The 17,023-nt window shown below is 43.0% G+C and overlaps 1 protein-coding gene across 1 annotated transcript; it reads left to right on the top strand.

Annotated features, from left to right (window-relative positions):
* The first annotated feature begins 1,898 nt into the window (after window positions 1-1,898).
* On the top strand, window positions 1,899-5,082 carry DRD5 (dopamine receptor D5). Its single transcript, XM_038399621.2, has one exon. It carries the CDS (start codon window positions 2,240-2,242, stop codon window positions 3,698-3,700), a length of 1,461 nt encoding a protein of 486 aa, XP_038255549.1. The 5' UTR covers window positions 1,899-2,239; the 3' UTR covers window positions 3,701-5,082.
* The last annotated feature ends 11,941 nt before the right edge of the window (window positions 5,083-17,023 follow it).

Genomic DNA, 17,023 nt, shown 5'->3' with positions numbered 1-17,023 from the left:
AAATGTGTGTTACAAAGCTCTGAACCTCTAACGCTATTTCCTGTAATCCTAATACTATATTAGGAAGGATCAAGTGCTAGTATAATCCACACGCCTTCTGGGTGTGGTGTTCTGTCCCATCTAGTGGCACTGAGACCACTTAGAGAGATTTTAATGAGTTTGCCCTATCGTCTAAGGGCATGGTTACACTGGAAACTTCAAAGTGCTATCGCAGGAGTGCTCCCGCAGCAGCGCTTTGAAGTGCGAGTGTGGTTGCGGGGCAAGTAATCCACCTCCACGAGGGGATTGGCTCCGAGCGCTGGGAGCACAGCTTCTTGCCTGGGAGCCTGTTTACACTAGTGCTTTAAAGCGCTCTGACTTGCTGCATTGGGGGGGGGGGTGATTTTTCACATCCCCAAGCCAGCAAGTTAGTGCTATAAAATTTAAGTGTAGCCAAGCCCTTAGTTAACAGCCTGTTGGCTTTTAGCTCATGCAGTAGAGGCTCATGCACTAAGCTCCGGAGGTTCGATCCTACCCGCCGGGCGCCACGCTAGGTTGTGACATGTATTGTGGGGGCAGGTGCCATTTGTAATGCTTTCCTCACCAGCACCACACCCTTATGAAGTTCTGTAATTGAGTTTGGTGTGTTTATTTTAATAAACATAATGCAAAAAAGCACTAATTTAGTAGTGTTCCCCCCCCCCCAAGTTCTGACGGATGATGGCTCTAGCCTTGTGCATAGAAAGAGTCACTCTAGATGAGCCAAACCATGTAGGAAATGATCCGCTCGACATCTCTCTCTCTCATTCAGCCGGAGCCCTAAAATATTTTGGCCAATCTTGTCCAACGGCCTGTTCCTTGGATCTGGCCCCATGGAGACATGACATACAGACCCGTGCACAAGGGCTATGGGTCATAGAGGGACTTCAACGCAGCGTGCCACCAGCCCCCCCCCCCCCTTCTGTCTTCTGCTCCCTACCTCCGCTCTGCCTCCACAGGGCCTCTAGGGCAGGTATTTTCTTCACCTCTTATCCCTGTGGGCTTCCTAGAAACTGATAACAAGGGCAGGGCATAAGGTGAACCCCGCCGCCCCCGCCCCAGCTGTGTTGACCCTGCGCCGTGTGCGTGCGTTGGAAACGGTCACTCGGGCTCCCGTGGAGCGCGGCTTTCAGCCTTGTCGCCGCGCCGCGCCGGGCGAGGGGGCGCACAAGCCCCGCTCCCGTGCGCCCAGCTCCCAAAGTTTGTCCCCGCCTTGCTCGGGGAGCAGAGGTTCGGGACGGCGGCTGCCCTTGCTACGGAGCATGCTCGGCTCGCCCGAGCGTAGCCAGCGGCGCGGGGAGTGAAGGCGAGAGCGGCCGGAGCCGACACTCTAGCGGGAGCGCAGCGGGGGGGGCTCTCGCCGTCGCTCCAGGACGGACCCGCAGCAGCAGGCGCAGCTAGAGCACGAGGGCCAGGCGAGCCGCAGCGCCCGGCGCTGAGAGCAGGAGGGCCCCCTCCCGCGCTTGTTCAGGGGTGCGCTGAGAGCAGGGCACTGGCAGCGGCGGGGGGCGCTGGTAGAAGCTGGGGGAGAGGCACTGGCAGCGGCGGGGGGCGCTGCGGGGAGAGGCACTGGCAGCGGCGGGGGCACTGGTAGAAGCTGGGGGGAGAGGCACTGGCAGCGGCGGGGGCACTGGTAGAAGCTGGGGGGAGGCACTGGCAGCGGCGGGGGCACTGGTAGAAGCTGGGGGGAGAGGCACTGGCAGCGGCGGGGGGCGCTGGTAGAAGCTGGGGGGGAGGCACAGGCAGCGGCGGGGGGCGCTGGTAGAAGCTGGGGGGGAGGCACAGGCAGCGGCGGGGGCACTGGTAGAAGCTGGGGGGGAGGCACAGGCAGCGGCGGGGGGCACTGGTAGAAGCTGGGGGGGAGGCACAGGCAGCGGCGGGGGGCAGTGGCAGCACCCCGCGCTTCGCTGAGAGACCAAGCAGCGTAGCAGCATTACCGCTCAGGCGCACCGGCTGCAGGAGGGGAGCCCAGCGGCTGCAGCAGCAGCCGCCGCCCCGATGCACCCCGAGTGCAGGGGGCGAACCGGGGGCCGCCGCCTCGGAGCAGGCTGCTAGCAGGAGCGAGCCCGGCCGCGGTCCGCGGCTGCTGCGGTGGCGGTGACTGGCTGGCGGAGTGAGCGCCCCCGGGGGATCCAATGGGGCCAAGCGGCGGGCGCTCGGGAGAAGTGTTAGTAGTGCAGCGCGCTCCCGCTGCCCTGGCCCCGGGGGGAGGGACCCAGCCATGCTCCAGTCTGCAGGGGAGAACCGGGCTCTGCTCTCCCAGCCTCTCCCGCTTTCGCTGCTGTTGCAGCAGCCCGGGCCGCCTGCAGTGGGCGCTGGGGAGGGATCAGGGGAGCCGCCTGTGGCTCCGGGGCCAGCGCAGATGGTGGCTGGCAGCCTACTGTCCCTGCTGATTCTCTGGACGCTGTTTGGCAACGTGCTGGTGTGTGTGGCCATCATCCGCTTCCAGCACCTGAGGAGCAAGGTCACCAACATCTTCATCGTGTCCTTGGCTGTCTCTGACCTCTTGGTGGCCCTGTTGGTGATGCCCTGGAAGGCAGTGGCCGAGGTGGCTGGCTACTGGCCCTTTGGGGCCTTCTGCAATGTCTGGGTGGCCTTTGACATCATGTGCTCCACCGCCTCCATTCTGAACCTCTGTGTGATCAGCATGGACAGGTACTGGGCCATCTCCAGCCCATTCAGGTATGAGAGGAAGATGACCCAGAGGGTGGCTTTGGTGATGATCAGCGTGGCTTGGGCTTTGTCTGTCCTTATTTCCTTCATCCCTGTCCAGCTCAACTGGCACAAAGGTGGGGATGTTGATGGAGGTGGACCTGGCACTACCTCAGCAGCAGGCACTGGCACCACCTGGGCAGAAGGGATTGGCCCTAACTGGACAGTAGTATTGAGACTCTCAGAGGGGACCGCCAGCAACAATGAGACTCTTGAGGGACAGGCTGAGAGCTGTGATTCCAGCCTCAACAGGACCTATGCTATCTCCTCCTCGCTGATCAGCTTTTATATCCCTGTGGCCATCATGCTAGTCACCTACACACGGATCTACCGCATTGCCCAAGTGCAGATCCGCAGGATTTCCTCCCTGGAGAGGGCAGCCGAGCATGCACAGAGTTGTCGGAGCAACCGCGTTGACTGCCGCTACCACCACACCAGCCTCAAGACTTCCATCAGAAAAGAGACCAAGGTCTTGAAGACCCTCTCAGTCATCATGGGAGTCTTTGTCTGCTGCTGGCTTCCCTTCTTCATTCTGAACTGCATAGTCCCCTTCTGTGAGAGCCCCCCTAACAACCCGTATGCTGGCCTTCCCTGTGTCAGCGAGACCACCTTTAATATTTTTGTATGGTTTGGCTGGGCCAACTCATCCCTCAATCCCATCATCTATGCTTTCAATGCTGACTTCAGAAAGGTTTTCTCCAACCTCCTAGGGTGCAGTGAGTTTTGCTCTAGCACTCCAGTGGAGACAGTCAATATAAGCAATGAACTCATCTCCTACAATCAAGACACCCTTTTCCATAAGGAAATAGTGACTGCTTATGTCAACATGATCCCTAATGTGGTTGATTGTGAGGATGATCCTTTTGACAGGATGTCCCAGATCTCCCCAGACCATGAGATTGAGCTGGACTGTGAGGGGGAGATTTCCCTAGACAAAATAACACCTTTCACCCCAAATGGCTTACTTTAAATTGCATCATGTCCTGTCTGCTTTTAATGGATTGTATAACAAATTGCAAACACAGAATGAAAAGACTACTGATCAGTCAATTCACTCCAACTGTGTCTTGCACTTTCAGAGTTTAGAAATTGCCACACAGAGTTGATAAACATCATTATTTCAACATCCCCAAAACTGAGAGAGGACTAGGAAGTTAAATTAGCCCTGGGGTGTGATACTGGGATATGATTAGTTAGTTAGTGTTTGTAAAAAGCTCTGAAGATGGAAAGTGCTCTCAAAGCATAAAGAATCATAACTTCTAAGAACAGGGACAGATGCTGTAATGACATGGTCACTGAAAAGAAAAATTATTAGATTGTCCAATTCTTGTTTTCGTTTGAATTTTATGTGGAGCTAAGGGTTGGGGGAGGGGGGGTGAACTGAGTGATTATTTAAATACTTTTTCTGTTTCTTTCAAAACAGGTTCTCTGTAATTAATATGTTTTCCTAGGCAGCATTATTGCCTTTGATATCTTTGCCTTGTCCTGAAGTTGAAAATAAATGTTATTGATCGAGGAGTTATTTTTCCTTCCTTAGCATGAAGATTTACATTGTGTAAACACTTTAATCATTCAAGTAGAAATGCTAAATTTTAACTTGTTATTTCAAGAGCAAACTAAAGTCTGTGTGGAAATAGAATGTTTGAGTTAAAGCAATGCTCACAGGAGAAATCTGATTTTAAACTAGCTCTTCTTGATACTTCTACTGGGCTAGATTATTGCTTACAGTTTTTGTTCCCTTTGCATTAATTGTCACTGATGTCCTTTATAAGTCATGATTTTCTGTAGCCAAAATATCAAACGTATATTTATAAAATATTAAAAATCATCATCTTAATTCTCAACCTGAATGGACTTTTAAGATGCTAATAGTGAGCAAAGAATAACCTCCTTTGATAGTGTTCACAAAACTGTGTTTTCTATTGTAACTATTTTAGAAAATGATAGCTATAATTTGTCATTTCCAGTGTTGCTAGTAGGTTTTATAGTTTCAGGGAGCTCTCAAATGCCAAAATGCATGACAGTACTGCTGTTGGATTTTAAACTGAAATCTCGTCTTGCTGAATCTTTAATTCAAACTTTTAAAATGTTAAAGGTATTTAATGAGATTTAGGATTTAGAAGATTTTTAATACAGGTTTAGGAAAAACATTACATTGAGGTGTTTTAAAGAAACTTTAATTCTATTAACTCATTCCAAGTACAGTGGAATGATATATTTTTAGAATAGTTAGGCACATTATTTTAGAAACATTCTAAAGCATTTCAGCTCAGAAAATGACAGGTTTCAGAGTAGCAGCCGTGTTAGTCTGTATTCGCAAAAAGAAAAGGAGTACTTGTGGCACCTCGGAGACTAACAAATTTATTTGAGCCTAAGCTTTCGTGAGCTACAGCTCACTTCATCGGATGCATTTGGTGGAAAATTCCACCAAATGCATCCGATGAAGTGAGCTGTAGCTCACGAAAGCTTAGGCTCAAATAAATTTGTTAGTCTCCGAGGTGCCACAAGTACTCCTTTTCTTTCAGCTCAGAAAATGGAAGTGAGAAATTGCCTGGGAAGTAATAAATCAAGGGAGCAAATTAAATATTAAAATGTGATTTTTTTTTTTATTTTTTAAGAGTTGGCTTTGTTTTATGAATAATGTTTGAGTTCTCTTTTTTTTTTTTTAAAGAGTGTCATTGCTCATTTGCTTAAAGTTAGAAGAGCTTAAATAAGACTGAAATCAAATTATAAATGGCTTGATCCCACAGTCCTTATTCAGGCAGCACTTCCGCTGAACACAGTAGGAATTTTGCTTAGTTAGGATTTAGTGATCAGACCTTTTTATGTATGCAGTATTTTTGGTTTTCTATTTGACATTAACTGGTTATGTAGATGTTATATTTTCATTTTTTCCTTTGATCACTGTGGGTGGATCTTCCTATTACTTACAGGTCTCAATTCATATCCTCTTCTGCCTGCCTTTGGATTAGGGTATTGTGGATCTGTTTTAGGAAAGTTTTGGAAAGCAATAGTCTCTTGTACATAGTCAGGGTCAACCAACCACTAGATCCACCTTAGGGATCAAAGAATACAAGCAAACAGGTTCTGTTTGCAAGATAGTATGTACCCAGAGTAAAATTCACTTTCCCTGACTAAGTCAGAGTAACTGGACTTTTTGTGGGTGGAATACCCAGAATATGGTTTGGAGAGAAATATATTCTCAGCTAGGAGCCAGGTCTCCACAGCTTTTCAACTGCTACTCAAGTTTATGGGCTTGCACAGTGTTTGAGGGACATTAGGTCAGCACAGGTTATAGGAAAAACAGGAATGTCTCCTGTGACAGGTTCCCTGGGTTGCAACCTGGAACTGGAGTACCGCTGCGCCCTCCGTCTCACCAACCTGGGCTCCCTCTCACACTGTGATGTTGTGACAAATTGCAAACCCCTCCAGATCCTGAATTTACACAGATATCCACAGGTAGGGACACACACAGCTGAGTTACATGAATGCTTTTGCCAGCCACTTAATAGGCTCCAGACAATTCCCTGTAGATCTCCAGCCTAGGACTCCAGAGCTATACCATCTTGCCCTGGTCAGATGCCTGACAAGTGTAAGTTTTTATTTACCCAGTCTGCCCCTCCCTCAATGTGGAGAGGACATGCACCAGTTTTTGTTCCTGAGCAGGTTCCCCAAGCACTTGGAGCAAAACACTGTTTCCGGTAAAATATAAAGCAGACTTATTAACTACAGAAAGATAAATTTTAAGTGATTATAAGCACTAAGTGACATTTCAAAGCTGATTACTTAAGAAATAAAAGTAAAACCACAATCTGAGTTCTGTAAACTAGACAGGATTTGAATCAAGCAGCGTCTCATCCTGATGGTATTGTTCCTTAATACACAGGCTGGGATTATCCTTCCTAGTTCAATCTTTGTTCTCGACATGTTTCCAGGTGTTGAGTTGCGGAGGAAGTAAGGATAAATGATGATGTCACTTCCACTCCTTTATAGGCTCTTCCAGCAAAGATCTTTTGCTATGATATGGGTCAAGCAGTGTCCATTGTTTACATACTTCTACTGAGAAGCTTTCATTGTACACAGATCCTGCGATAGTCGTTAGTAGCGTGGATTTCCCTTAATGGGCCATCAACACCATCTGGATTCTCTGTTGTTCCAGAAAGACTGGTTGTGGTTGTTTCCAACTTCACAACATATTTCAGTAACGCCCACATAGCAGAACTTCATAACTTCTCTCAAAATGATAGCACATACAATTCAACAGGATATTAAAATTACCTCACAAGGCATACTTTGTACAAAGCATATAATTATATAACAGTGGTGAATATAGGAGTGCCAGGTGGGTGTTTCTTTGGAATACAGTGTCACATCTCCATACCCCCATATAATGATGAGGGGGTCCCCACTCAGGTCTTGCATAAATCAGTCATGATGGGGCAAGTAAAGAGAGGGGCCACAAAATCCTTGTTTATGTGAATCTAATGTAGAGTTTGAATTGTGTGGAGGACCTTGTGCTGGCCCTTAATCCAGGTGAATTTCACTCCAAGGAAATAGCTCTCTCAAGCTTATTTTCACCCATCTCAAGAAGGTATCTCAATAAGACTATTTTCTCCATCAATCTCAAGGTGAACTTCAAAATGTTGGCACACAAAATATGAACCCAAGGAACATAATAGTCTAAAATGCAGTGTAATGTGACAATCTATCTAATTGTATATCCCACTGGTGCCTGCCAGACAGTGTTTGCCCACATCTCCAAATGCCCTTTCATGTGCCACCTGTGCTGGTTCCTCCATCCCTTCAATTTCTGCTTCACAAATAGCCCTGATTTTAGACACCTAAATACCCTAGAAGATCTGGGCCTTAGCCTTGCTGTGCCTCAGCACCTCATTTGTACACTGAGGATAAATATTTAGTTACATCTGAAGAGTGGTATGAGGATAAATACAGTAACAGAAAATTAGAAATCTAAGAATTGCCATTCTGGATCAAACCAATGATTCCTCTAGCCCACTATCCTATCTGCCATCATGACCAGCTACTTCAGAGGAAGAAACCCTGCAGTAAGCAGTTATGGGATAACCCACCCCAGGGAACATGTCCTCTGTGCCCTTGGTAGTTAAAGATAGGTTTATGCATCAAAACTTGAAGGTTTATATCCTTTCCAAAGCTCTTGTGTATTTTTTTAAATTCCTATTATAATTGGATATTCTTATCTGTATAAATCTCTAATCCTTTTGGAATCCTGTTAAACTTTTAGTCTCCGATAACTTGTGGCAATGAGTTCCAAAATCTGAATGTTATGTGAAAATATTTCCTTCTGTCTGTTTTGAATCTGCATCCCTTTTATACCAATGAATATGTTCTTGTGTTATGAGAGAGTGATTGGAAGTTCACAGTCTCTGTGATATTTATTAATATCAGTTGGTTCACCTTTTATCCACTATCTTATTGACCTATTCAAAGAATTCTAACAGATTAGTGAGGCTAGATATTCCGTTGCAGAAACGATGCTGTTTATTCTCTTTCATATCATGATCTTCTAGATATTTTATGTTTGTAAATGATTGCAACCATTTACTGGACTTCTTGGTCTATTAAAAAAAAGGCATTGGGGTGATTAGTGACTTAAACATTTTGTGGGGTGCTATGGTAACGTGGGCCACAAAAATAGTTAATAAAATACTGTCTCCATTTGGCTTTTCAGCAAGGTATCCATTTTTAAAGGGACAGTGCCTTTTAATTTTCATCTGGTCATCTTCATACTAAGGGGAGAATCTTTTTAAATTTTAATACACCTGTCATAAATATAAAGGGGAGGCTAACCACCTTTAAATCCCTCCTGGCCAGAGGAAAAAACCCTTTCACCTATAAAGGGTTAAGAAGCTAAAGATAACCTTGTTGGCAACTGACCAAAATGACTAATGAGGAGACAAGATACTTTCAAAGCTGGGGGGGGGGGAGAACAAAGGATTCTCTCTGTCTGTGTTGCTTTTGTCAGGACCAGAGCAGGAATGCAGGTCAGAACTCCTGTAAAGGACTAATAAGCAATCTAGTTAGATACGTGTTAGATTCTGTTTTTGTTTAAATGGCTGATAAAATAAGTTGTGCTGAATGGAATGTATATTCCTGTTTTTGTGTCTTTTTGTAACTTAAGGTTTTGCCTAGAGGGATCCTCTGTTTTTGAATCTGAATACCCTGTAAAGTATTTACCATCCTGATTTTACAGAGGTGATTCTTTTACTTCAATTAAAATTCTTCTTTTAAGAATCTGATTGACTTTTCATTGTTCTTAAGATCCAAGGGTTTGGGTCTGTGTTCACCTATGCAAATTGGTGAAGATTTTTATCAAGCCTTTCCCAGGAAAGGGGGTGTGGGGTTTGGGAGGATTTTGGGGGGAAAGATGTTTCCAAGCAGGCTCTTTCCCTGTTATATATTTGTTAGACGCTTCATGGTGGCAGCAATAAAGTCCAGGAGCAAAAGGTAAAATAATTTGTATCTTGGGGAAGTTTTAACCTAAGATGGTAAAAATAAGCTTAAGGGGTTTTCATGCAGGTCTCCACATCTGTACCCTAGAGTTCAGAGTGGGGAAGGAACCTTGACAACACCGATATGTGGAACTCTACTGTGATTCTACTTGAAACGTATTGGACCAAGTGTTTGGAACTTGCTCACATGGTTGTATGTTTGGAGTTGACAGAGTTTTGTTTCTGAGATGACCATCTTGCCTGTAACTATATATATATGACAGAGCATTTTGATCAGAAGATTCCAAAAAAGGATTCACTTAATTTAGTTTCTCTCAGATGAACCTGCTACCCTACCTTTTAAGTGGTCTCCCTTTTTAGTATTACCAAGACAATTTTTCATCTATAGCTGTTTTTCCTGTAACGGCAAGTAAGGAGAGTGATCATTATACATCTAATCTCTTAAGACTTCTACCTCCCAGCATCCAAACAGCATGATTATTCCATGAATGCCATCCTACTCCTATCATGTTTTTGTTCCCTAATTAAATATCAGAATACTGTTAGCCTGATTCTTTCTTTTAGCACTTGAAGTGTGGCTTCTATGAAGTAATTTAAATGTATAATACGTTTGGCTTTTGAGTAGTTCTTGTTTAGTAATCCCAGTTCAGCCTAATAGGTGGACTTCAAGATCACAGGCTTATTTTCTGTTTCTAGCTTGTGTTATAGTTCTGTAGAGTGGTAGCAAATCTTACATTGCAATATTTATCACTGTTAAATTTGATTGAAGCTGATGCAGTGGTAATGATCAGGTCTTCAATATGGCCCAAAAGCCTAGTATGAGATTCACTTCAAAGCTGGGAAAGTCCATCAGCCGTTGAATGTTTTCAATTAAATCTCTTTTATGTGAATTAAAAAAGACTATGCACGGATCTCTTTTTTGTTAATTTTTAAACTTGTCTTTATGAGAAGCAATATAGATGTGGAACATTTTATGTAAAAAAGCAGCAAACCGTTATAAATACTGAATAAATTAATATTCAAACCCCAAAAGAGCTATTGCTAATGTCAGCTTTTGTGAGTTATTTTTTCTGAGATAAAGAGACTTAGAAATTTTTCCTTGAGTTGGATACAGATAGAATGTTTGTCAAAAGGGAGGGAAAGTGCTGCAATAAGTTCAGTGCTTTACCCTCACAGCTTTTGTTGTGTTCTTTATTGTTGCTATCAAGCCACTCACCCACATTTTGTGCATTCTTGTACTGAAAACCCTTGTTTAAATTTTTAAAACAGTGCTAAAAATTGCTTGACTCCAAAATGGAGAGAGTCAGTGATCTTTAAATGCCAAGTATTTTATTTTGAGGGGTCAATCGTATATAAGTGCTTCATGCAAAAGGGTGCAGAGCCTTAGTGTGCTGTCCAGAACTCGGTTATCAAGTTGCAGGTGCATAAGGGGAGTAAAATCCTTTCACTGTGTGCATGTACCTGCATTCTCCTTTCCATCCTGGGTGAAATCCTGGCCCTATGGAAGTAAATGGGAGTTTAGCTACTGACTGCAATGGAGCCAGGATTTCAAACCTGCCCCCCAATTTTAAGCTGTGATATGAGTACGTAGCATATGGATATGAAAGGGAGTGATTGTGGGAGGTGTGTGTGTGTGTGTGTGTGTGTGTGTGTGTGTGCGTGCGTGAGTGGTCATTAGTGGGGTGGGGTGCAGGGAGAGGTGTGTGCAGAGGGCCGTTCTGTTACTCCAGTAACTAATTCAGGAGTTTGTGTCTGGCCCAGATTGTGCTGAGCAAGCAAGGTACAGCATGGGGCTGCTAGTTGCTCTGATGCATTTCCCTTGAGCATCTCTCTCCCCTGCTTTTACCCAGGGCAGGACCTGGCCTCTTCTTCAGGGCACTGTAAAATTGTAAGTAATTAATCCTTCTGACAGCCCTGTGAAGTGGGTAAAGGAGAACTGACTTTTTAAATAAATCTCTTTTTTAAATGGGCTGTGGGTCATTGGGAAGAAGATGGTCGAGAAGGGTAACTGGTTGTGGAAGGGAGAGCAGATGGTATCTCATACCTAGTCATGCCCGAATCTGGAGATATACTACACAATTTCTGCCAATCCTTTGGGGCTCTTTTAAGCAAAGTATCAAAACTGACAATTTTTTTTTCTCATTATTTAGGATATTTCACCAGGGACACTAACTTCTTTAGAGGACAAGATTAAATAGTTAATCTCTTTGAGAGCACTTGGGAGTCTTGCCTGCATAAAGATAATGGTACTGGGAACTTATCTGGCACCCAGTTACATTGTAAACCTACTTACTAAGGGCTTAGTCTTAGATTAGATGGGTAAGCACATCAGGGCAAGGGCTATTTTGTACAATGCAGTGGCGCCCTGATCCTGACTGGTGTCGATAGGTTTTATTATTTATTTACTGTATTTGTATTGTGCCTATCTTATTCAAAGGAATTCTGAGGGGAGCAGGCTTATATACTCAAATCTTACAATTTTGCTATTTTTTTTTAGTCGCAGAAATCAAAGACAAGTAGAGTTTCCCAAATACTAAAACCATCCTGTTTTCAGTTAAGGACTGTAAATCTTTGAAAATTCAAAAGTAAATTATTCTACCATGACAGTGAAATGGAATATACAAAATTGTTTTGCCCAATTATTTTCTTCACTGAAAGAATTTTTAGCAAGATTTGCCTATTGATCTTAAACTCTACAAATTATTTTGAGACTTGCAGCAAGGAAGCTAGATCATTTAAAAGCATCTGTGTCTTTGAAAAATAAGTATTAGACGATATCAGCGTCTTTCATTTTCAGTGAAAAGAAGCTGCAACCTGCTAGATAGGGTACAATGAGGTTCTGTTTCATCGACAGACAATGGGAATCTGCATAACCTATTATACAGAGTATCCAATTTAGGAAAAATAAGTCAAGCTTCCTGAATTATAAATTTCACAGTCAGTTGCAAGGAAGAATATTTGCCAAATTAACTATTTTTTTAACCATAAAACGCAAACTGCTTATTTCTGCAAGTAATTTATTAAGGGCAAGATTCTTGATGTTTTTGTGTCACTCTGGTGACCCAAACAGCTGTGATTCCAGTTTAATAGGACAGTCAAAGCGCCAATTATCTGGTATATACTGGTGAATCAGGCTGGAAGTGTAATGTTTCACATAATGATCAGTCCACACAAGCATGCACATGTATATTGTGGTAAAAATGGGAGTGACCTGTAAGAAGTTCTTAATCCTCTGTGTGTGCATGTCTCTAGTATGGTATAATATCATTGATTGATTAAAGGGGATGCGGCAGGCAAAAAGGATATGGCTTAAGATGGTCCCTTGCTCAGCTTCCATTTAAAGGGACACAAAGCCAGAACTATTACTGCTGATGACTCCAGCTTAGTCTTCCAAAAAGCAGGCTGTTGCCCTTCCTGGATGCTAACACATAAAGAAGCCATGTACAGAGACAAAGAATAATACTGTATTGGGAGCTTGGAGAAGGGGGAAACACAGGGACACACTCAAACACTGGAGCCTGTCGGGGAAGGGAAGGTGCCTGAAAAATCTGTCTGGCCTATGTCACCATTAAGGGATGGCAGTACTTGAGGTAAGACAGATATGCATGTAGGCTGGTGTATTTTTATTTATTTATTTTATTTTTTAGCCCTTTAAATTCTGTTTAATTCTCTAATGCCTTGTTCCAAGTGCTAAATAAAAGTAGTTTGAGGCAGCTGGTTACTATATCACAGGTTCCTAAAGGGAGGAAGTGCAGGTGCCCCAAACCTATTCCAGTCTGTAGAATGGTCCATGTGGTAGCCTGACCTGGGTCGCAGTCTGAGTGGAAGAATTGTGAGATTGGCTCCTGACACAGGCAAAAACCAGATGCACAAGTCCTGAGCAGGGGGCACTCAAAGACCAGAAAGGAAACAGAGGTGCACCTAATCCTGCGACTGACATATTCACCATCTAGATATATATCAATAACATCTCCTCTATGCATAGACACTTTCTTCCCCAATGTGGTCAAATATATGTCTGAAGCTGAAGAGCACTACATTTTTTTCATTTTTGCTTTTTAGATGAGTATATTTAAACTATATTTGGATATTAAATATGCTCTGGTAAGTTTTTAATTTTGATTTAACAAAATTTATACACTGTTACAGTATCACTGGCCGATTTCATAAGGTGAAGGTGAATCATTAAATGACAATATTGACTCTGGTCAAGAGGTGAACTCTTGTGGATTTTTGAAGTTATAGGTTAAAAAAAAGTAGAGCTGCAAGATAGTTAAGTCCAAAGCAAAGAGTTACAAAGGGATCTCACAAAACTGGGTGAATGGACAACAAAATGGCAGATGAAATTCAGTGTTGATAAATGCAAAGTAATGCATGTTGGAAAACATAATCTCAACTATACATTAAAATGATGGGATCTAAATTAGCTGTTAGCGCTCAAGAAAGAGATGTTGGAGTCATTGTGGATGGTTCTCTGAAAATATCCACTCAATGTGCCTCGGCAGTCAACAAAGCAAACAGAATGTTGGGAATCATTAAGAAAGGGATAGATAATAAGACCAAAAATATCATGTTGCCGCTATATAAATCCATGGTACGTGCACACCTTGAATACTGTGTGCAGATCTGGTCACCCCATCCCAAAAAAGATGTATTAGAATTGGAAAAGGTACAGAGATGGGCAACTAAAATGATTAGGGGTATGAAACAGGAGGAGAGATTAAAATGACTGGGAATTTTCAGCTTAGAAAAGAAACTACTAAAGGGGGGGGGATATGATAGAGGTCTATAAAATCTTGACTGGTGTGAAGAAAGTGAATAAGGAAATGTTGTTTAATCCTTCACATAACACAAGAACTAGCAGTTATCCAATGAAATTAATGGACAGCAGGTTTTAAAAAAACAAAAGGAAGTACTTCTTCACACAACATAAAGTCAACCCTTTGCCAGGGGATGCTGTGAAGACCAAACTATAATAGGATTAAAAAAACTAGATAAATTCCTGGAGAATGGGTCCATCAGCGGCTATTAGCCAGGATGGGGAGGGATGCAACATCATGCTCTGAGTGTCCCTAGCTTGTTTGCCAGAAGCTGGGAATGGGCAACAGAGGATGGATCACTTGATGATTACCTGTTCATTTCCCTCTGAAGCACCTGGCCTTGACCACCATTGGAAGACAGGATACTGGGCTATATGGGCCATTGGTCTGACCCAGTATGACCATTCTTATATAAAAATTAATTATAATAAGAAAAATGTTTAGTACAGAAACTCCCCAACATAATGACCTCTCAAGATAGCAATGATGTGAGATAACAACTTTGGCAAATAATGCATTTTAAAAATCTTGGCCTACTAGGAAACATATGTATGTTTCCATTCCCAGTCACAAATCTCGCATTCTGGAGCAAAGCCACTAAAATATAGTCCAACAAATAAATGTTTATTTAATGTGCCCCTCACTTTTCCCTCCACCTGACCCCACTCACTAGTGTTGTCCTTGGTCAGTGAAGACTCAGAGTTCAGAAGTGCTTTCACATGAGTTCACCTCTCAGGTGGGGGGCAAGAAGGCACCTTGCTCATTTCTCCAGCTGCTCACAGTTCGCTCTGTCCATTGTTTGTTGTGCCACCGTTTACTCCACTGCTCTTGCCAATGGCCCTGCGCAGTCACCTTCTGCTGCCACCTGCCACTGTGACCTCTGCGAGTTGGTCTCTTGAGGTTCCTCTGGCTCTCGGTGATTTCAGCTGAGATCTCAGTGGGGCAACCTCACTGCTAGTGCAGCCTGGGCCATCTCTTCCACAGAAACGCTGTCCCCATAGGCAGCAGGACTAAGCACTTAGACCTGATTATCAGTGATTTCAGCTGTAGTGATCGCTTAACAAAACATCCGATGAAGTGAGCTGTAGCTCACGAAAGCTTATGCTCTAATAAATTTGTTAGTCTCTAAGGTGCCACAAGTACTCCTTTTCTTTTTGCGAATACAGACTAACACGGCTGCTACTCTGAAAACAAAAGATTATCTATGGAGCCTAATCACCTCTGTCTTTAAACAGTGGAGAGGGGCAGGTCAAATCGTACTTGTGACTCAGACAGACCATCAAGCAAAACACCTGTCCCCACCGTCTCTCTTGATGCCCTCAATCAACACAGGCTAAGTACAGTTCTGCCCTTTACTTGTTCAATAAGAACAACAACATTTCATTCCCCCCCGCGCCCCCTGCACTCAAGTGATTTGTAACCCAACCCCAGCCAAAATCTATCACTTGGGCAACACAGCTCTGTTTGCTGGATACCTAGGTAGATTAGGTGTGAATGTAAATACAGTCTGATGCTGAAGACTTTCCCCCCAGCTCATCGCTAGTTGTCAGGGAGAGCTCATTTAGACTTTGCTTACAAATCACATTTTGAAATTTATTAGGTTGGCCAACATCACCGAAATGAATGCACTGACATTGTCATAAAAAAAACAGCTGCATAAGGAAGCTAGTCTGTTCATACTTTTAAAATCTATTATACTTTTTCAGATACACGTATTTTATCATACAGTTTATATGGTTTTAAAGTGTGTTTTAAAGTTTCAATTTCAATTCAAATTTCCAAATAGTCACTAAATTGGCATGTAACTAGTTCACAAAATTGGGGGGGGGTGTTGGGGAAATTCAAGAGGGGTGTAGGGAAATCACTGCTTACGGGTACAGCGTACTGGAGTGTACCACCATACTTGCATCACTGAATAAGACTACTTGAAAGAGAACCAAGCTTTATTTTAGCAAATAAAGGCTGATGCAGAGGACAATGCACTGTCAGAGTCTTCAGGTGAAAAGGAGATGGAGGGAAATCACTGGTTTAATACAAGCTGTGTTTCCCTGGCCATTTTATGACTTCTATGAAATGCTTTAATTCTTTTAACTGTATGATATGTTTCACATAAAACTTATAAGAGTAACTTAATGCTGGCATGACTGAACATTTCTTTTTAATTTGTGGTTTAGGGCAGTTTATTCTTGTATGTCAGACACATACAGATTTAGAATTGGGGTGACCATAGGTGGTTACTACTTAGCCACAGACAAAGCTCAGCCCTGTACAGATATGGAATAGTAGGCTGTCTCTCCTCCAAGAATCTTGCAATCTAAAAATATGATAGAATCTATTGGTGATGGTCATTCTCAGGACTGAATAATATCCATAGTACTAAAATTATATCAGATGATTAAACCTTGTATAATATATTTTGTTTGTTTTTATAGCAGTAGTAACTTTTGCTTGGTAGGGACTTATTTTTGTCAACAGCTAAAAGGATAGAATGTGTAAGTGTTCCTACTACATGAGCTGGATAACTGCATACCATAACTTCTGTCTAAACCATGTTCTGATGGAGATCACAATAAGAGGGGTTTTTTAAGTTTTAAAAGCATCTTTAGAGAATGTGACTCATTACAATGATTTCTGTTATCTATTTAATGTAGTCCAGGTGTGTGTGTGTGTGTGTGTGTGTGGAGAGTTTACAGTATAATTTATTTCATTCTGCAGTTTTTCTGGAAAAAAGTGTTAAAATGGCACAAGGTGGTCCCATGTATACTGACTCTTAGTGACTCCAGATCAAATCTGCCTAACATTAAAAAAAAATAGGTATTTCCCCCTAAACTGACAGCCCTGTAAACCAGACCTGGAATTTCAAAATAATGGTGTGTTCTTTCTGGCTTATGCATTACCAGTAATAGAAATTCTGCAATCTGAATTTAATGATATTTTGGGATGATGTATAAACTGGAATAGAATCCAGATCACATATCCATA

The sequence above is a fragment of the Dermochelys coriacea genome, chromosome 4, assembly GCF_009764565.3.
Source record: "Dermochelys coriacea isolate rDerCor1 chromosome 4, rDerCor1.pri.v4, whole genome shotgun sequence".
In the NCBI taxonomy this organism is placed as follows: domain Eukaryota; kingdom Metazoa; phylum Chordata; order Testudines; family Dermochelyidae; genus Dermochelys; species Dermochelys coriacea.
This window is presented reverse-complemented; position numbering and strand designations above follow the sequence as displayed.